At 40.3% G+C, this 22,900-nt stretch overlaps 1 protein-coding gene across 3 annotated transcripts in view; it reads right to left on the bottom strand.

The window, feature by feature from the left end:
* Positions 1-22,900, bottom strand: part of LOC306960800 (E3 ubiquitin-protein ligase DTX4-like) — a 54,995-nt gene that overhangs the window by 29,318 nt on the left and 2,777 nt on the right. For 2 of the 3 annotated variants that reach the window (XM_079553361.1, XM_079553359.1), the window contains exon 3: positions 9-232. In XM_079553361.1, coding sequence (XP_079409487.1) covers positions 9-232 — 224 coding nt within the window. The remainder of the gene's footprint in view (positions 1-8; positions 233-22,900) is intronic. The other variant, XM_079553360.1, reaches the window with a different exon arrangement.

The raw sequence follows: 22,900 nt of genomic DNA on the forward strand, positions 1-22,900 counted from the left end.
AGTCTGACCTGTCTCACCTGGGTCATGCTCTGGTAGTCGATGAGGTAGCAGAACCCGAGGGGCGTCAGGTCTAGGCAGGTCTGCTGGCGGCTGTGGGCGGCTTCTATGGCGATGGCCACCTCCATGTCGTACGGCGTCCACGTCCCCGCGTCGTTCTCCCACTCCCACTGACAGCCCTGCCCCGGAGCGGACGTGGGGTCATAGAAGCTCCTCCTCACCGGACGGATGGTGCCTGGAATAGAAGAGAGGGCAGTGGAGGTGAGGGCTGGGGTCAGAGCTGCACACTGTACTCCAAGCTCAAGTCAGCGGCGAGTGCAAAACACTATGGAGTTCTGGATTGTGCTGTCGATTTCTGCCACATTCCACATCAATAAACGACTGGTGATTTTAAAATGTAGAGTACTGTAATGACCCAGCATCTGATGGTCTTTCTGTGGCTCTTTCTCAAAATGTTCCTTACTGTACTCAGCTAATGTTTATGTCTATTCCCCCTTAAAGAAGAACTAAGTATCTTGTTTACCTTGCTAAATCCTTTCCGTAGTCCCTTTGGGGACTCCCTTTCTCTGCTCCGGGTCGGAGACGCAATACACACAATTAGAATCACGAAGAAGAAGCTAACAGGCTAACGGGCAAAGCTAACTGTGGGCTAGCGCCACTAAAACAGTATTTACAGCCAAGTTTGAGTAAAAATAAATTATCTCTTATCTTGTCATTGTAGTATTTACTCTCACGGACAATTAATGAGTAAAAAAATGCAATACGCTACAACACCTGCAGTGGCGCTTATGGCCTCTAGGGGCATGAGTTACTTACTTTAAATGGCGGATCTTTATGATAACGTTTAATTTCTAACATCCTATTCCAAATCTGTACCATCAAATTGATTCAAAATTATTCTTCGTTATGATAATTAAAACTTTGCAACTCTGTAACCAACGTGTGTGATGTTTGTGTTTGCATAGCAGTTCACATTTTGTCTTTGTTCAAATGTTAATGCATCTGGACAGGTTTAAACCAACTTTTCAGTTTATCGCAGCAATACTTTAAACCAATACATCACCACTTCAATTATATGGCAAACTACAACAGCTACAACTTGCAATCACAATCAATGCAATTCACTTCTTTCAACCAACATCTGTTGCTGCTTCAGAAAAACAAACTCAAATAAAACGCCTGGCCACAATCTCCAACAAGGATAGTAAAAATTATATGAGACAACCAAGGAGCCAGATTTAGTCTTTTTTTTTTAATGTTCAGTCAACATGTGATCCGTGCTTGAGGGTTTCAACCTTATGATGCAGCTCCTTTGCCAAATCTTTTCCATTTCCCTCTCGTGCTTTCTACAGCGTAGTGTTCAAAGACACAGCTCGAGGCACCTAATCGGACAGGTTATTAATAAAGTACCAGAAAATAGCCCACAGTGTCATTCTCCATCCCAGCGGAGAGAATGGGGGGGATGGGAGGTGAGTCTCCGGAAATGTCCAACCCCAAAGGAAATCAGTCGTCGCAATTAGCAAATCACGAATTGCTTGAGTGTAACGTCGTCTTCATAAAACGTTCTTGTATCTGTATAAACATGTACAAAACCTGCTAAACCCTGAAACAAAGACATACAAACACGTTCTTGAATGCACGTGATTCTTGTATCAGTTTAGCAGTTCATATTTCAGTGTTTGCTTCAATGTTGCTGCTCCTGGACGTGTCTATAATGTTGACTGTTCACACAATCTAATAGCGAAACGTCAGAAAACTCGTCGTCGGATATTTTTGCCACATATCGCTCAGCCCAAGTCTCCAGGAGTAATTATAGTGCCGCTGCCAGGACACAAACATTGAGAGCAGGACAAAAGGCCGTCTGAGTGGATCGGACTTGGAGACTTCAAAAGACAAGAGCTCAATGGATTCAGTTGAGTTAATTTAGACCAAATGACGTCAAGTGAGAAGTAAACAAAATGGTTTCTCGTCGTACAGTTGGTAGTTTTTGATGAAGACAGGACTAGGCTGAAACAATTTAAAACTTGTGTACAGTTTATGAATTTGTAGAGCAAACGGTGCAGCAATTTCAGCAGCTATTTGCCAGCCGGACAGAATGGACTGTAAATTAAGAATGGACTAAGTGAGGTTGGCTCCAAGCTAACTGAAGCTCATTCATGCTAGCAGTTTGGCTGGGTGGGGAAATCAAAATAAAGATGACGAAAGGAAATATAAGCACGAAGTTGCGATGTTAGGACAAACACGTGGAGACCTGAATGACAAGCCATAGTATATGTTAAATATTGGCTTAAAGGGTCAATAATGTTTAAAAAGAAAGTCCATTAGAGCAGTGATTGAGTCGTTTATTTATTCTCTGAGTACTCCTACCTCTATTCTACCAAATTATTTTACAAAATGATCAATTTAATTCTGATTTTTAGTGATTCATAGCATGTTGTGCTCAAAATGGAGCTAAAATTCTCTCAAATTCAAATATTTTACTGAAAAGCATCATTAAAAATAATGTTTATTTGACCAATTCACCATTCTATTACATCTCCAGACAGAGGGAGGCAAAGATTAGTCTATTGTTAATTTACAGTCTATTTGAGGGATGTATGATGGTGGTTCTCAACCTTTTTAATAAGTACCAATTTATCTTTGATCTGGCAAGTTCCACCAGGCCGAGATCAAGATAAAATCTGGACTAAACCAGGTCTGAAAGGGTTTAAACTAGATCAAATTTTGAGTGAATGAATCTAAATTGGGTGTGAACCAGGTTTTAACTAGAAAAAGCACAAAAAAAAGAATTTTAAAACTGATTACCACCTCAAGAAGCTCAAATACACCACAGTTTGAGACTCGCTGCTTTATGAAATTACATTTTCTTTAACTCAGTAACTTAGAACTTAATTTGATCTTTTTACAATGGCTTTCTCAGGGAAGACATGGTATTACTGAAACTTCAAGGCCATCTCCATAACATCACAATTGTTCAAGCATGTTCATTCATATCAGAGCATCATTAAATGTCGATAGTGCACCTTAACCATGAAAAGTGATTTGAAGTGATGATCTTTCTTTAAACAGATATTAGCAACATAATCACAGCATAACGTGGAATAGTATAGTGACTCTCCCCGTAGAGTCATTGAAGAGGCAGAGTTACAAAGTAGACCAAAAGGCCGACTGTAGCAAACCACAAATTAAAGCGAGGACACGAGAGCACTCGGAGCCTATAGCGGTCTTTTATGAGGACAATAAAAGGAGTCATGCGCGGCCGTATTGATCCCTGAAGGGGGTTTTCTTTGTGTAAGTTTGAATACAGTGGGCCATTATGTGCAGAGCCACTGTCAAAGTCAAAACCAGTTTCACTAGAGTTTCAGTGTGTGGTCTGTGCCATGAACTCTTTCTCTTCAGGCTCTAAAGGAACGATATCAACCAAGGCAGCTAAGTCTCAACCAGCACAGTCTAACCCGCAAAGAAAAACATTCTTTATTCATTTTCCCCACGGACCAGTGGTTCTCAAATTGTAATGTTGAGTATCACTTTAGATGTGATTGCATTCACTGTTTGTAAAGTAATTTAAGACTAAAGAGTGGTCTTGTGTAGGTGTACAGTGCACTCAGTTTAAGCACAGTTTAGTCCAGGTTTATGTCCATCACAGCCCTGTTTTAGACCAGCGTAATCCAAACTTTGTGTTAGCCTTCTATCACCATTGCCTTGTGAGAATCCTTCACAATGACAATATTTACTGCAATGAACTGTACAATATGAGAAATCCATGAGATATTCGCAAACAGTGTTGAATATTGTGACATTACTGCCATAATTTACCAAACCATTTCAACCCTGCCAGTCACGATAACAAAATTTGAAGTTTGGTATAATATTAGTAAATGTCTTTCTAAATGATTATTGAGAACCAACAAATGATAAATATTAAGCCCAAAAATATGTTGCTTATCTTTAATTAATTGTAGTAATTATTGTGACAGGCCTATTCATCACAGCATGTTCCATTACATTTAAACAAAAATCCAAAGCAATTTTGTCAGAACATGTCTTAAAATACTCGATTGTTACCAAAACAAGGCAAGAATGGAACTGATCGAGTGTGTGCATGTGCAAATCTCAGTCAATCAGCGATATATGGTGATATGGATATTGTGATATGGATATTGTTCTAACGATATTTGAAGCAAAGGATGAACGCTTGCCATGTGCCACACCCATCCCTCCAATGGGCTTTCCCTGGTACTCTCTGGCAGGAACACTTATATCCGCACAAGTTGGCACCCATCACTCGATCACACGCCTCTCCCGGTGCCACGCCCCTCTCTCGTTCTCATGTCAGTCACAGCTGGACTCTGCTCCGGGCGGGGCCTCTCCAAATAAGTGTCGCAGCAAAGTCTGGCACATGCGGTCGGCTCGAGCGTGTGAAACGGAAGTTGTTTGAAATGTGTGGTTTTAAAACGAAGAGAAAAACCTGAAGTGAAAGCGAGATGGGAGAATGATTTGGGAAACTCATAACGCAAGAGTGGGGTTTGAAAAAGTTTGGTTCAATTTATGCAGGAATTCAAGCTTTTGCTGCAAGTTTTTGAGCACCTTACCTCATTGTGAAATATTGTACTAATTATTAATGATCATTATGGACTTCACAAGGTTCTTACACAAGTCAATATAAATGTAAAAATAGCTTGATCTTTACCTGCAAGTACTTAAAGATATACTGGTACTACACCACCACTACAGCAATTAATACTTCCTGTGCTACTGTGTGTACTGTTACAACTACTTTTTTAGGATCATACAGAGGGGAAAAAAACCTGTGCCTCACAAATGACGGCAAGTGGTTGTTTGTGGAAGAATCCCACCTCACTTATGTGCTTCTGCTGCTACTACAATTTCGACTACAATTAAAATGTATCGGGCGTCTAATTCAGGTCACATGATTGCAGGATGACCGTTCCATTTTCATCTATAACACGGTTTATTAAGGAAGCATCAAGTCACATTTAATGCTTTTATGGCCATTTTTGTGCTCAAATACTAAAGAAAAAAATATTATTTTGATATTCAAAAGGATATTGGTTACAAAAAATGACTGCTGCAACTAAGGATTATTTGGGTAATTGATTGATCTGCAGATTCTGTAAATTTACCACGGACTTACTGAATTATACCTAGGATGTTGTAATTCTGTTTTTAAATTGTTTGATCTTTCTGTGAAGCGAAGTCTACCTTTGTATCGTAAAATGCTATATAAATAAACTTTCTTTGAATGGTTATTTGTATCGCTTGGTTGTTAAAGGCGCAAACTGTTTACTTCCAAACTTTTCCTCACATAAAGCTGAAGTGATGCCACTCGAGTACGTGCTGATGGAGTAAACTTAATGTGAATGTTGGCAGGAGGCCAAACAAAGCCACGACAATTGAAGTTGGTTTGCCCAAAGCTGCACAAGGGATTCAGGAAGTGAGACAGAGTTTACTTATGTTTATTTCCAAACTGCTTTAAACTATAGGATCTGGACTGGAGCTAATTCTGATTTCTGATTGGATAATTGTCCCGAGACATAGACAAATAATATTTTGAAATTCACAATCTACAAAACACTCAATATACCCTTTTCGTGGCTGTGTTAACCAGAAAACAATTAATCAATCACTAAAATCATTTGGAACTATTTCTATAATCGATTAATTGATTAGTCGTTTCAGCCCTACAAAAAATGGTGTAAAATTTGAGCCAAAACAGCAGCTGAATGTGTTTTTGACCCCAATTTCGTATTTAACCGACTAATGCAGTAAATTTTGCTGAGAGTGTTATTATTTTCCAAGAAATCTAGACATAATGCCAGTTGGAAATGGGCTCTATAATTTAATGCTTTTTAACCCCACCTTATGTTACAGTCTATAGGCCAGTGTAACGCCTCATTTGAAAGCTAAGACCTACAAAACTGATCCAGAAGGATGTTTTTCCTCGTTGTAGTCACTTTTTTGATTTTTTTTTCATTGCTTTTACGTCACCTTTGAATTAATATTTGTGCCACATTTTTGTTGTGTTTTTGTCACCCATTTTTGTCACTAGTTTGTCACATTTTTATTGCTTTTTGTGTTTTTTCATCCTTGTTTTTGTCTAATTTTGCTATATTGCTATTGCTTTTTAATGCCCCGGGAAAACCCTGTATAAGCAAAGTCTTAAATGAATCCAGACCAAAACATGTATTTCCTTCATCAAACCCCTGTGTCCCGTAACTCTCCCCCTCTGTGCTGGTCAGTAACTATGAAATTGCAGCATTTTCTTCCCCCCAAACTTTGGCTTTGCCTCAAAGTAGGAAATTCCTGCGAGTTTCTGAAAATGTGCGGACTTTAAAAGGCACAAGTCACGACAACTGCGTTTGGGAGTGGACAAAGGCGCCGGAGGCAGGTGGGGAGACTGACCATCTGGTCCTTATTGTTCCCTGGACGATCGCTGACCCTTTATATTCACTCTCTCCCTCACTCATAGACTTGCACGGAGAGACTTGGGACACACCAGCAGGCCTGCACATTTCCAGCTCCGGTCATGCTTTACGCGCAGCTGAAATTCTCATGAAATCCTTAACTGTGTGTGAAAATGAAGCACGTGAGACGAGGAACGTACTGTATAGGCCTCTTTCCTACTTTTAGCCACAGCTGCATTCTCATACTTCTACACTGGGTAATGGTTTAATTATACACGGAGAGGAAAAGTAGTCCTATATAGGGATGCACCGATCCAATACTGGCATCGGATATCGGAGCCGATACTGGAAAATATATGATATGGGGAATTAGCTACAAATATATATATATAATACTGAACCGATACCCAATTTGGCTCCTAAATCTAAGTAAATATGGGTATGCTGCATATTATTTCAAAGGGGTGTCAGTTTTAACCTCCGCAAATGTATTTTGATCGATGCGCAAAAATCCGTGGTTAGCATCCGTATGCTAAAGCTAGCGGGAGCTAATGCTAACAAAAACTAATCATGGCTGAGTCAGAAACTATGATAGAAATACCCAGGGTTGCCAGGTCCGCGGTTAAACCGCGGAATTGGGCGTTTTTTAAAGCCATTCCGCGGGTGAAAAAAACTGTCCGCGGTTTTTTGCCTTAGTGTAATCAATGTTGAATTGATCAAAATCACTATTTCGAAGGCAAATCCAAGGCTCTGTAAGCTGCTTTTTCAATAAGGGAGGGGAGTAGGGGTGGTTTCTCATCATCGTAGAAGCACATGGGCTCTGCTAACTAGTAAACAATATTGAAAATTCTAGCTGCGCCGTATGTCCGCGGGTTTTCCGCGGTTTTCAGATATTTTTTGCCGGGTTTGGCTGCCCATACCTGGCAACCCTGGAAATACCTAAAGTAGCCTAATAAAGAAATCTGAACTAAGATATTTGTAGTGATCAGATCACTTTATGTGAGTTGTTTATATTAATGTAACCTAAAGCCTGACATATAGCCAAGGATATTTAGTGTTGTAGTCCAGGGATCCTTGTAAAACTTTATCCAAGAGTTTGTCAATAAAAAACATTGCTAATTGATCTGTAATATCATGACAATAAAATATTACTTACTATTGACTATTGACTTTTGGTATTGGTAAATGTCGGATATCGACACTCAAACCCCAGTATTGGTAAAAACAAAAAAGCTGGATCAGTGCATCTTTAGTCCTACACAGTATGTTCGAAGTAAATCAACGTGGTGATTTGGCAGTTTTAAAGCCAGTTTATGCAAAGAAAACAGAGAAACAGGTGAATATAGGCAAGGTCACTCCTCACAGCTACTGTATGTTCCCAATTCCTGTTTTGAAGGGGCTAAACACTAACACTAAAGGCCCATTTAAAGAATAAACAATTTCTATAATGAGAGATAATTAAGAGCATTAGCTTTTTTTCTATCAAACACTTGCTTTACTTCTGCAGCTCCTATGACCTCCAAAGGTTGAAAAACATTTTATTGCTGCACCAATTAAGACCGAAAGTACTTCACAAAGGTGGACGACAGGAGGAACAGCCCAGAAGCATTAGAAGAGACGTTATTTGAGGTCAGCGCAACCCAAATTCTGAAACAAAAAAGCCCTCTCTTCTCATTATCAGCTGCTTACTCGTGGCTTTGGCATTTTCTGGTTTGCTGTTTATTTTGTTTATCCCGTGTTTTAATCTTTGCACCTTTCTTCCTTATCTCAACCTCTGTCTCCTTATCGTAAGTAATGGGCGAACAACTTTGGGTCTGATTAGTCGGATGCACCTGATCCGATTAAGCAAAATCAATATCCAAACATTTCTATTCATTGTTGTTCCCAAATGTGATTCATCTTGTTGAAGTGCATCATCCCTTCTGGTTTAGTAATACTAATTCTTTGCTGTAATTCTGAGCAAAGACTTTCCAATATATTGTAGAATTCTTCCATATCGCAGAGTTGACATTGACATGAAGCCACAATAAACTGCATTATCACTGAGGTCCTACAAGTTCTATCTGAGGTTACACATATTTGCAAAGACAGCTTCAGCTTTGGTCATAGTTTTCCCAATTTAAATCCATTGTAGTCTCTTTTAGCCTATTTTTTGACAAAACTTGACACAATTTTATGGAACATACTCTGTGTTCTGGTTGAGTTTTGGAGCATGTGTCACAAGATCCAGGGCACTACTGTCACGGTCGCCTGTAATTTCACGATTGATTATGACGGTATTTATTGATCTGTATGCACTTTAACTGAATGCACCTTAGCACCTTATAAGCCACACCGACTAAATTTATGAAGAAAGATGTGTAGGCCTATATTGTACATACACTTGAAGCGCCATCAGCACTGAAAACAACAACACTTTTCTCTTTGTGCGCCGTCAAATATTTCAAGAGAATGGCGGCCTACGGGTAGCCTATCCTACATTTACCTGTTCCCTGTTCATGAACAATTGCAATAAAACCAATTCTGATTCTGATTAAGAACATAAAAATTGATAAGGTCGATTATTAGGGGTGAAACAATGCATTGTACGAAAGTGACGGTGCAAATTTGAGTATACATTTCTTAATATTTAAAGCAGTACTAAGTAACTCTTCCCCCTAGAGGCCATAAGCGCAACTGCAGGTGTCGTAGCAAGTTACGATTTTTTAACTTATTAGTTGCCTTGGAGAGTAAATACTACGCTGACAGGAAAGGCGAAGGGACAGAGGGTCACTGTGCATCCAATTATAAAATGGAAACATTTTTTTCACTCAAACTTGGCTGTTAATACTGTTTAAAGTGACGTTAGCCCGCAGTTAGCTTTGCCCGTTAGCATGTTAGCTTCTTCTTCGTGATTCCATTAGTGTGTATTGCTTTCTCAGGACCGGTGGCAGTCAAGTTGCAAACATGGTTTTCTGTCCAGAGACACCAGGGGGAGATGAAAGACCCTCCAATCATCCCATAAACACTTGTATTACCCCCACAGGGACTACGGAAAGGATTTATTAAGGTAAACACGTTACTTAGTACAGCTTTAAGCTCCATGCCATGCGTGTGTACTGCGCTCCCAAACAGCGCACGTGTGTCATCATCACTTACCGCTAAAACTGAGGGCTGTAGTCACTGACGACATGCAAAGTTAAATCTACCGGTCTTTATAAAGGTTTCTCCGAGTCCTGCTGATGGCCAGGGTGGGATCAGGCTGCGATAAATGATCGATCCAGCGCGCGAGACAAATGTGTAATATCCAGTCTTGGTCACAATCGGGGCGCAAAGCTTTGTTTCCAAAAAAAGTCCAAGTATAATGTTGTTCAGGGACAGCCCAAAGTAAACACAAGCCTCAAATCAAACGCGCTGCTGCGAGTGCTTCACCTGCCGTGAATGGAAATCGAAACTGAAACTCATCACTGAACGAGCACATGGCCTACACCGCACTGCAAGATTTTTTTATTTTTTTTACTTGAGAGCGCTACAGTTTTTTGTTCTATTTGATTTTGTATTGTGAGCCCAGGGGCACATGTTATTATAAAGTGGGGTGGGCTAGAAAGAATTGCCAATTTTATTCTGAATACAACTGAAAGATGAACATTTAGGCTATTTTATATCAAAACCAGCTTAATCTTTTTATATTGTACTTGCACCCTGAATTGGGCGGTTTTTAAAGCCATTCCGTGGGTGAAAAAAACTGTCCGCGTTTTTTTGTCTTGCTGTAATCAATGTTGACTTCATCAAAATCACTATTTCGAAGGCAAATCCAAAGCTCTGCAAGCTGCTTTTTCAATAAGGGAGGGGAGTAGGGGCGGTTTCTCATCATCGCAGGAGCACATGGGCTCTGTTAACTAATAAACAATATTGAAAATTCCAGCCGCGCCGCATGTCCGCGGGTTTTCCGCGGTTTTCAGATATTTTTGGCCGGGTTTGGCTGCCCAGACCTGGCAACCCTGACCCTGACGCACCAAACCCTGGGTCCTGCATTGTGAACCGAACTGAACCGTGACAAACCACTACCGCTTATATTATTCTTAACCTCTTCACTCCCACCTGAACCGAGCACATTTTCTCCAGTTTGGCATTACCCAAATCTAAAAGAGTACGAAAAAGCAACAAAAATGTGTCAAAAAGGGACAGAAGAGCAACAAAAATTAAAAAGGTGAAGAAAAAAAAAATGCCCACCAAAAAAAAGTGTGACAAAAACTCATCAAAAAAGTGGCTAAAAGCCAGAAAAGAGCAACAAAAAAGGAACAAAAATGTGACAAAAACTCAAACAAAAACAATGAAGGTCAAACAAAAAAGTGGGGGGGAAAAATAGAAGCAAAAAAAAAAAAGTGACAACACGCAAGGAAGAAGATCTGCTTAGATCATTTTTCTAGGTCTTAGCTTTCAAATGAGGTGTTACACTGGCCTAGCTCCAGTTTAGAAGCTTTTAGATTTGGGTAAAGCCAAACTGGAGACAATGAGCTCGGTTAAGGTGGGTCATAAGAGGTTAAATCAAAACAAAGCGCTGCCCGCACGCCCCGGCCCCTGTACTGGGAGTTTCCCGGTGTTCGAAGCCGCTCCGAGCTTTGTCCGAGGTGAATCGCTCGAGGCTTGATTTTGATTAACTTATCCCGCGCTTCGCTTTGTTCTTCCGTAATTTTTTAGAGGTGAGAGAATTAAACACATTTATTTTGTACAGGAAGCCACAAGTGCCTTATAAGAAGATGCACAGTGGTATTTTTTACACAAATGTCTGCTTTTGTAATGTACTGATGGACAAGCAACTTTCATTCACCAGCAAAAAAATCAGGTATAGGGCCTTTAAGAAAAGTCAATAAGAAATACCACATCTGAACTGAAACCTAAATCCGTCTGATAATAAATATGCTTAAATACACAGTTAGGTCGACCCATACTGAACTTCTCCTTCCAAGATCAACAGAATATAATAAATCAGTCGCGCGTTTTCCTTGTGTTTGCTGCACTTGTTGAGATGATCCGCTCTGAAGCCCGTCACATGAGAGGCATTACCGCAGCTCACGCACACGCGAGTCTCGCCAAAACAGCACGCATTCTTTCACTCTTTACAGAAATCAGTGGAAAACGGCAACCTGCCTCTGTGTCATGGTCAAATGCGAGCAACATTCGAGAAATTCCAGCGTGCAATTTAAGATGCAAAGCTACATCCTCGCATTGACTACGGCACAATAGATAAGTAAAGCTATTTTTAAGTACTAGTAGTTGATGTCTTCATTAAAACAGAAAACTCCATCGCGGGTGTCCTTTGGAAAGAGGAAGCCCAAACGAATGACGGGAAAAAAAACTACTTCCTCCTAAAGAAAGCTTCAAACGGCTAACAAACTCCCCCAGAATGTGCGATTCCTAAATATTTAGCCTGTCCGATGGGAGTCAGCTGTGGCAGGGCGGTGCGGAGTGAAGGGGCCTCTCTCAAACAGTAACTGGAGTCTCACAGTTTCAAAACAACTGAGCCGTGTCTTGACCTCCACCTTTCCCACTCTCCCTCTGCTGCTGCCTGCTCCCACTGCTCTGCTGGAGCTACCAAAACAAGCAGCAACCCTTTGGCGCGCCGTGGTCTCGGGCTGACAGGAGAAACATTGCTAACAGTGATTTTTCTGGTAAGGTAGAGGCATGAATAGTGGGCTGCAAATGGTGTGGGACAGGGCGCATCATCTGCATACAATCAAATAAGAATTGGGCAGCAATGGGCACACTGTTTAACTATTTATGATCATACGGTTGCCAGCAAAAGACACAATATGCTCCTAATGATGACACAGGAAATGCTGTTTTTGCAGTGGGTAATCAAAGAATGGGTTTGGATGAAGAGGTGGGCAATATATCGTCTACAAGATAGCCAATGGACTCAACTTATATAGCGCTTTTCAACCTTAATCAGGCCTTCACCCTAGTTGCCTCCAGTGTCTGCGTACATTGGTGAATGGACAAGAGAGTGAATGGGTGACCGGTTCCTTACTGTGTAGCGCTGTCTTGCCCAAGGACACAACGACAGTGTGCATTTGCGGGAGCCGAGATCACAGACCTTCCGATCACGAGACGACCCGCTCTACGTACTGCGCCACCGTTGCCCCAAGATAAAGTCAAAACTGCTGTTTGGAAGATTTGCAAATTTACAATATCGAGTTTATCTCCATTGTCAAGGAATGCGGGAAAAATTGAGAAAAAAGTGGGGAAAGATTTTTGAAAAAAGTGAGAAAAAGTACAGGAAAATAGTAGCCTGGTTATCAGCAGACAAAATATCACAAGTTATATTTAGTCTGAGGATCACCAATTCATTTTCACGTATGAGAGGTGTGGTTTGTGATCGTTCATAGCCGTTTATTGGGCGCTACAAATGTCTTATGCGTCTGCACGTAGCCACAGCCAATCGCATCAATCGTATCCTATGATGTATGACGTAACCGCTGTAAACTTTCGAGCTAAACTATTTAGAAAAGTTTTTTTAAAATCTGTAAACAAACTACAAGCTTCCGTATGCTTCCGAATAGTGCATCATCGTCTTGCCGTCCCTCCTCGTTCTGTGATTGGTCCCCAAATCCATGCGAAAAATTCAGCCATGGTCCCCAGACCCCCTGATGTGAAGTCCGAAATGATTGGGTGATGAAACTACTTAATTAGGTCTGTGGTTTTCAAACTTTTCACACCAAATACTATATAATACAATATTTGCCTTCTCTGAGTCTACATCACGACTAAATCTAACGTCTAAGAACGAAACTGCAGCTGTCTTAAACGAATAGGCCACCGTTTTTACATACTGAGATATGTTCTTACCTTAGCTTTGACGAGTTCTTTAGGACCTGTCTGATCTTCACCCGTGCCTTCAGTCACGTAAACACAGCGCAGACGGCGTTAGCATTTAGCCTCTCCCCCTCTCCTCTATAGCTCCAAAACAGGTCAAGATAGAAGCTACCAAGCTCTTCCACGTTTGATTTGAATATGGTTACGTGAAGTGTTACACTACAAAGTATAATTACACAAAATTAGACAATGTGGATTTTCTAAGCGGATAAAAGGGGGGACTATATTGTATTGCGTAATAATACCAGGAGTAATTTGGCATCCGCACAGTAAAGTGAAGATTACTGGATTTCGAACTACTCCTGGTATTACTACGCCTTACATTATAGTTCCCCCTTTTATCCGCTTAGAAAATCCACATTGTTTAATTTTGTGTAATTATACTTTGTAGTGTAACACTTCACGTAACCATATTTAAATAGGGAAAACGCGGAAGAGCTTGGTAGCTTCTATCTTGACCTGTTTTGGAGCAATAGTGGAGAGGGGGAGAGGCTAAATGCTAACGCCGTCTGCGCTGTGTTTACGTGACTGAAGGCACGGGGGAAGACCAGACAGGTCCTAAAGAACTCGTCAAAGCTAAGGTAAGAACATATCTCAGTATGTAAAAACGGTGGCCTATTCCTTTAATAAGGTCTGTGGTTTTCAAACTTTTCACACCAAATACAATATAATACAATATCTGGCTTCTCTGAGTCTACATCACGACTAAATCTAACGTCTAAGAACGAAACTGCAGCTGTCTTAACCAGAAAAAGGATCTAACTCAAAGATGCCTTACTAACGCATGAACAAAGTAATATGTAATGAAAATATTTGAATCGGTGATCTAGGCGATTTGTCCTACTCTCCACTGTAGACGCTTGTAGCTGCGACGCTCCGGTGATTGCGTGTTACTATCTAAAGAGACCTCAAGGGAATTTCAACTCCATTCGTCTTTTAACCTTTTTATAAATCTGTTCCTCTGTTGTTGCCACCTCCGTCCTGTCTAACTTTGTCCCGACTCCCCTCCGCGCTCTCTGTGCCTTTGTCTCCACTTTGTATCACCTTGAAAGCGTCCCGTCCCTAGAGTTTTGAGTTCAGAGTCAATTTTCGGCTTCAGAGAGAGTGTAGAAGAGGAAACAAAAAACTGATGGAGGAGAAAGGAGGAAAAGATGGGAGTAACGCGGATCAGGTAGACAACAGGAAGTAGCACAACGGAGTCACCCCTGAAGGGACAAACAACTGTGGACAGGTCTCGGCATGTTTCCGATCTTGGCGGCAAAATGTAAATCTAATCCAACTTGATCTTTTAACTAAATGAGAAAGAAAAAAAAAGGCATGAAAAGGCTACGGTTGAGAAGAACTTTTGATAGGAGTCTACAAAGAACAGGTGTCAAAAAGAGTGTGTTCTTTTAATGATCTATATCTGTGCCACTTTGACATGACCAAGAACTTATTGGTAGACAGCTGCAAAAGTGCAAAGGCATTGATTGTTCATATATTTGGCCTTTATTTAACCAGGGAAGTACGACTGACATATTACTGTCTCTGTCACATGGGAATCTATTGTCAGCTACATGTTTTTGGTGGAAGTGGAAACAAGAGCAACCTGAAGAAACCTCCAGATAGATAGATATAGATTTTAGTTATTGATCCTGGAGGAAATTACATTGTAGTAGTCAGCAGCTCGCAGCACAGTAAATATGAATGACTAAAATGGCACAATATCCATGGATTCTTAAGTCAGAGAAATGTATGATCTAATGGCACGAGGAGGGCTGAATACCCTTAAACGATACCAGTATGGTATCGAGACAACAAGTTTAGGTGCTACCAAAAAGTACCAAAAACAGGTATGGAAAAAATGTATATCTTTAGAGACCAAGTTTTGATGCCTGTTGGGTCCAGCATTAAAGACAGTGACTTGGTTGTTTCAGCTCAAATAAATGATACACATTTACCGCTATCGTATCACATATCGTTATCGCATAGGGATGGGACGATAAACAACAACATCGTTAATCGCGATAAAAAATGTGTCAATTAATCGATCGCCACATTTTTTTATTATCGTGCTAATAATAACAACCAGTGCGGGTGACTTTACCGGGAGTGGGTACGTCTCCATGGAGATGTGACTTACGTCAGCAGTATTTAAGATTTAAGTAGGTTGGTTCCTCATCCAAATCCATTCTTTTACCCATAGTATTGATGACAATAGTATAGTCCAAAATGTTACACAGTGCCTTTAAACACTTTATGTCTCACTAAATATGACATATACAGCAGACATGAAGAGGAATATTTAATAATTGCCCAATCCCCATCATCTCTGCACTTCCAGTGATTTATTAAATCATCGGCAAATATCAATTATTTTGGCCAGGATAATCGTGACCCCAAATTTCATTATCGTCCCATCCCTATTATTGCGATATAATTTTTTGATATCGTTGTGGACACACTGACTGCACACCACGGGGACAGGTGCTTAAAAAGTAAAATGACATGAAGGATGTAAACTGCTTGAGTAGATCATATTTGCGAGGAATTAAAAAAAAGAGAATAAAATATCACTTAGGGCTGAAACAACTAATCGATTAATCGGCAACTAATCGATTATTGAAATAGTTGTCAACTATTTTAGTAATCGATTAATCGTTTTCTAGTAAACAGAGACTTAAAAAAGAGCAAAAATTACATGATTTTGTAAATTTTTTGATGGAAACCTACTTTGTTTTTCAAGTTTTTCTGTAGAGTTTTGTACATTGAAAATTTCATAAATATCTGTCTGTGTCTCTTCCAATTAATAAAGCAGAATTGGAACTAAGAGCCTCCAAAAAGACTCAGTTTAAGTTTACTCCATCAACATGTCCTCAATTGATGCCACTTTAGCTTTATGTGATAAAAAAAAATGAAAAAATGCAATTTTCATACACCATTCACAGCCAAGTCGATTAATCGATTAATCGTAAAAAACAATCGGCAGATTAATCGATTACCAAAATAATCGTTGGTTGCAGCCCTAATATCACTGAATTAATCTTCCCAATAGCCCTGCTCTACTTGGATGAAAAATATTTTAGTATAGGTGTCAAAAAAAGTATTGTTCAGGTATCGGTATAGTAAACTAAGCATCGTTAAAGCACCGGTTTACAAAGGGACAAAGGATTTTCTCAGTCTGTGCAAACCCCACACAGAAAGGCCCCACTTGCCCTGGGAATCCATCGAATCCATGACCTTCTTGTTGTGAGGCGAGATCACTAACGGTGCCGTGTTACCGTGTACAACCACGTGCCACTATTGAACACACAGCACTAAACTCCACAACCTACAATATACGTGACAAGAAATAGCAAAAAAGTAGTTTATCTCAGGAAGCTCTGCATGTGAAGGGTGAATTTTTGAATGTCACAATCAGTATTTTTATATTGCAGGTTTAGCTGGTTTTATCAAAATACAAGACTCCGATCATGACACATGCTGAATCACTGCAAATGTTGCCACAGTTATAAAAAGGCAGTGTCACTATTTGTTTCTCCACCTTCTAAACTCAAAAACCTATGCGAGTCCGTAGCCAATTGACGTACATGAGAAAATATTTGTCAACAGAAAGCAGCTTAACAGGAGATGCGCCTGAGGGGAGCGACGAACGACAAACAAACGCAAGTCCCAACAAGTGTCTGTGCGGTTTTCTCATTATGAAAAAAAAAAACAGCTGACTGATCCCAGACTGATCCCGTGTGCTCGCGGACCCCCTCTCGGTCAGCACAATCCTCCGCTCTGGGCTGCGCTGTCTCAGGGGAGTTCGCCATTCTTCCACCCCCACCCCCCCCTCGCTCCCCCCGCCCTGCTCCCGGTGACCCCGCGCCCCGAGGCATTGTGGGGGTCTGGGAATGCGTCTCCTTTGGTGGGACCAGCTGGAGCAGGACGATCCACAGGCAGCGGGAGGAGGAGAAAAGATGCTCCCAGCCTTGGAGAAACGCCCCGCTCAGAAATAAATGACGTGGAGGTGGGTTTTTAAATGGCCGTATAAAAGACACGGCGACGGAGCAGTGAGAGAACCGCCGCCGCGTTTACGTTGATTGTCTCGGCTTCTACGCAGACTCTTGGCGCACGCTGCTGATGCTTAGAGGCTTTCCTGGTTAAATAAATGTGCAGTATAATATCTAATGGTATTTATGTCTCAGTGGTTCTGAATAGTGTGTTTCTGCTTATAAAAAACTCAGAAATGGGAATCTTCTAACGGTGTAGTTTAGATTAGGGCCCGACCCGTATGGATTTTTAGGGTCCTTTACCGATATGAAGGGGGTTGGCCCAGCCGATAGCCAATATATAGACCCTTTCGCTGCTTACATCATCAGTGACATCAGCTGGAGAAGGGAAGTGATCAAGAGAAATTAGATTAAACTAAAACTAGCCGTGAAAAATGTAAGACTACAACTAAAAAATGTGGTCCTCCTGACCTGTTGTGGCTTGAGGTGCAAGAACAAGAGGAATGACATTTGAGACGATAAAATAAGGTTTATCTGATATTTCCAACAACAGTTAGACGTTTATCGTTACTATGACAACAGCTACAATGGAGATAGATAGGAATCTAGCTTCCCGCCTCCAGCTAAGCCTGGAGTGTTTACAAACAAAGGGTCCATAGGCCAATGTTGAGTAATTTAATTTGATGTAATTGTTTTCTATATCTCAAATAGTAAAGGTTTCAATCATAGAAATGTCTCGTCTATAATCCTGTGTGTGATGCTTCTAAACGTGTCAGTGTTGAACTGTGACAGCAGGGGGCGCAGTATGGGGGCATAGGGCTGATTTATTCAGGACATTCATGTTTAATAGGTACTTCAAAGAGGGAGCTTGTTTGAAAGACAAAAAAACAGTAGATTCCAAAACAAAAAAGGGAAGGTCTCTATCTCTTATGATTTTGAAATTATACGCAAAAGTCTACAATCTAAAACATATAAGATAGGGGCACAAACTTGTGACTGATTTTCACCATGATGTTTATCTGCTCCTCTGAGGCCTAGGAAATTGTGGCTGAAAACGGGATGTCTCTATCACTTTCGGTACCCGGAGATATCAGCCTTTTTATATAGCCGATATTGAAAATACCCAAATATCGGCCCGATATTTCAGTCTTCTCGCAAGTGTCATGCCAATTAACTATTTCTGTTCTGACAGTCCTTTCTGTGCTCCTTTTCGATTCTGTACACAGACAGTGGAAAACTATGCATGAAATAATGTGAGGAAAAGAAAATGACACGATTGAAATGACTATATAAAACAATGAAATGAAAGAAATGAAATAATAAAGCATTTTTATCAATTGTAGCTAACTCTCAGGCCTGCTGTTATTGCTGTTTACATTGCGGTTACAGCACTGCTCCCTGAAATGTGCTAAAAACTCCTCCATGTGATTGGAATGAACTTGAAGACAAAAAACATCTGGCATCGTGCTGTATCGCTCTTGGATGTGTACGTTTTTCCGACTAGTTTTAGGTAAGCAAAATAAAACAACGTCTGATAACGTTCTATGAGCTGGGAAGGTTATGAATACCATTTGTGCAAAACTTTTGGTCACAGAGGGTTATGTTAGCGAGTTTAAAAGGATTCAACTTTTCAGAACAATCCTCCGTCGTACTGAAAGCCACAAAGTGCAACCTTTACATAGATTTATGTTGACTGCGAACCAACAAAGGGCCTATGTCGGAAAGTCTAACGTAGATTAGACAGTAGATGCATAATTTAAGGGTGATATCAGGCATTTTCACTTTATGCAATCTCTGGTGACAAATTACGTAAAGAAATGGGGCTCCCTTTTATGTGAAAGTACACGTGAGTCGACCAGGCATCAAAGCTTGGCCCATATGGCGCTTCTCATTACATTATCGGTGAATGGGTTTGAAGCGGAGGGCGATTTCTTTGAAGATGATTAGTGCTAAGCTAAAGCCAGAGGTCTGCTTGTTTTGGGCCAAGACACTTTCTTTTAGTTTTGTAAATCCTATTATCAGAGATCCAAAGAGCGTAGTCGGTCTGCTGTGGCCAACTCCAGGATTGATGCACGGAAGAGTGTCAAGATGCACGACTTAAAGGGATATTTCAGGATTTTTGACATAGGGCCTCATTTCCTAGTTATTCACAGTGTTGCTGGTACCTGGAGATATTTTTTTCTTGTAATTCATGCAGTTCTTATGTTTGAAGAGTTTCGTGGCGCTAGGCTAATGCAAGGCTAGCGCATTTCTACGATGTCAGCGAGCCTGCATTAAAAACAGTCTGACCCGCTCCACAGTGCACCTGAGGCAATTCACTTATAACACCAGACTAACCATATAAATGTCTGTGTCAATAGAATCATTTTGGGAATTTTTCTTTTTTTGGGGGGGGGAATATAACTGACCTTGCATCATTAGGAGCATTTTTTGTTTACAGCATAAAATGTTACACAGTGTACCTTTAAAATGTGTAAAAATTTAGCAGTACTGTGTCCAAAGTATATAAACCAAATGACATTTATTGTGTTATGGTTGAAATGTGCATCAACACAGTATGTAAAAAGTGGTGTGTAACTGTAAAAAAATGCCTCTAAACACAAGTATTGCGATATTTGATAAAGTAAAATATTGATATGATACTTTGTCCCAGCCCTAGTATTTAGTGTTGAAATGGTTTAGAAAAATGTATCATGTAGCTCTGACAATGAACAAATTCTGCATCAAGTATCAAGAATTATTTCTGCTCCAAGTTATTTGGCCAAAACACAAGCCAATACTGAAAAATGGGAAAATTGTGTGTCTAAGTATAATAATCTTTTCATTCACTGACAATGAAGCGGAAAAATATTTGGTTTATTTCTCTGCGTCATAATGTGTTGTTGCTCATCTCGGTTTCTGTCCCCAGAGAATGACAAACATGTGCTAAACACATCCGCTACTTTGTCTGAGGAAGTAACAGCTAAATCCCTCCTCAAAAGCTGCTACTATGCTCCTCTTATCGGTCAGCACACACTTGTTAACGTTGTGGCTTGAGTGCAACATATTTGCTGAAACGGTGCATTTGAAAAATGTCTTATCAGATATTCTTCGTTAAGAGGCAACCCAATTGGGGAATTCAAGTGACAGCCTGTGCCACTGTGCTTTTGATCAGTAACCTTGAAGGAAAAAAAAAGAACTCGTCTCTAGCCACAACTGACAGCGTTATCAAGAATGTGCTCAACCAAAAACCAGAATAGAGCAAACGCAAAATGTCACTGAAGATTAGTATCACAAACAGTGACTATTACAACACACGGCGATCGCACATTCTCAATTACCGTGGAACTAATCATGGCAGAGCGTTTGAAAATAAAGGGTCGGGGCTCACATTTGAAGAAAGAAACAGGTATGGCTCCATTGATTAGAGGTAAAATATCGAATTAGGATTTGTACGATAAGTTGTAAACACGCACACAGTAAAAGAATGTCTAAAATTGATCTAAACTATTTATAAACTGGGTATAAACCATGTCCAGGCTAGGAAAAAAAAAACGAACTTAAATGCATTACAAAAGCATGCATGAAAAGATCTTGAGTTAGAATGGATACAATTAGGGCTGTGCAATTAATCGAAATTCGATTACGATTTCGATTACAACAGAAAACGATTACAAAATTAGCATAATCGCAAAAAATCGATTATAATTTTTTTTTCTTCCATTTTTCAAATTTTTTTTTTTTTCTTCAATTTTTAATTTTTGTCACTTTTTTGCTGGATTTTTGTCTTTTTTCTGCTGGATTTTTGTCACTTTTTATGGATTTTTGTCTTTTTTTATGGACTTTTGTCACTTTTTTGATGGATTTTTGTCACTTTTTTGATGGATTTTTGTCTTTTTTCAGCTGGATTTTTGTCATTTTTTTTGATGGATTTTTGTCACTTTTTTGATGGATTTTTGTCTTTTTTCTGCTGGATTTTTGTCACTTTTTTGGGGGATTTTTGTCTTTTTTTATGGATTTGTGTCACTTTTTTTGCTGGATTTTTGTCACTTTTTTGCTGGATTTTTGCCTTTTTTTTTTTTTTTGTCACTTTTTTGCTGGATTTTTGTCACTTTTTTGCTGGATTTTTGTCATTTTTTTGCTGGATTTTTGTCACTTTTTTGCTGGATTTTTGTCACTTTTTTGCTGGATTTTTGTCACTTTTTTGATGTGTTTTTTTAAAGGCAACAAATAATCGTTTGAATAATCGTGATTTCAATTATGACAAAAATAATCGTGATCATTATTTTTTCAATAATCGAGCAGCCCTAGATACAATAATAAAATGGATGATGACTGAGTAACATGAGGCCCAAGTACCACAGCCGGAGAACCACCGCACCACAGCATAAGCAACGACTTCAAATGCAATCTCCATAAAGCCTCCAACACTATTTTTATGTCACAGTCACATCTGTTGCACGCAATCTCACAAATATCACACAAACCGAAGACTCGAAGAACCGTGCATAAAGAGGGCTACTATCTCTTGTTGCTCCAAAAGAGACGACCCGCTCTCCCCACACACCCAACTCTTGTGAAGCAGAGGACGCCTGAACCGAAAGGCCCTTGGGAAATTTGTCCCATTGTCGAAACTAAACTCTCAAATGAGGCAAGAGGGGGAGAGAGCGCAGAGAGGGGAAAGAAAGACAGGGAGTAGAGAGGAGTACCTGCAAAAAGACAGAGCAAGGCTGTGCAGTGCATCACAAAAAACATTGCTGAATTGGGTGGCAATATACGAGATCACTAGTCTTGAGATTGTCACATTTGTTCTTTCAAATTCAGCATCAAACAAAAACGTACGAATGTGGAAAAGTTTAGTCTATATTTAGTCTTAATTTTCCTAATTTAGTTCCATTTTAGCCTTGCTTTGGTCCTGATTTTGTGTGTTTTGAAGTCTCCTCATCGCTAGGTTTGATCAATACCATGCAGTCCTAGAGTGAAGAGAACTTTTTTTTCTCATTAGGACGAGCAATATTCCCCACAGAATGGGAGTGTGTCTGTCTGTGGCCTGTCTCCCGGTGCAGCTGGCGTGTGTTCTCAGCGCTGTGGCTCAGAGCTGAAGAATGCTCCACACTCTGTCACAGCTGCTGCAGACCATCACGGCCTCCAACAAACACTCAACAAAACCAAGTCCTAAGTGCATCCAGACGTCCGTGCAAAGCAAAACAAAACACAAAAAACAGTGTTGCTTGTTTTTGGGGATGCACCGCCTTGACCAAAGACAAATCACCTGCTGAATTTAACCAACTGTTCACGATCTGGGGTGGCCGCAAAGGATGAGATCAGCTGATGGCCTGAACATCCTGAAAGACCAGGTTATTCCATTAATGGATTTCTTCTTCCTTGATGACACGGGCGTATTCCAAGATGTCAATGCCCGGATTCATTGGGCTCACATTGTTAAAGAGTGGTTTCAGGGAGTATGAGGCATCATTTTCACACATGGATTGGGCACGGAGTCCAGATCTTAAACCCTTTTCGAGAATCTTTGGGATGTACTGGAGATGGCTTTGGCGCAAAGGTCACACTCTCTCATCATCAATACAAGACATTGGCGAAAAAAGAACGCAACACTGGATCTTTAGATACAGCAGAAGCTCACTGAAACAATGCCACAGTGAATGTGTG

Source organism: Gobius niger (assembly GCF_951799975.1).
Source record: "Gobius niger genome assembly, chromosome: 3".
NCBI classification, from domain to species: Eukaryota; Metazoa; Chordata; class Actinopteri; order Gobiiformes; family Gobiidae; genus Gobius; species Gobius niger.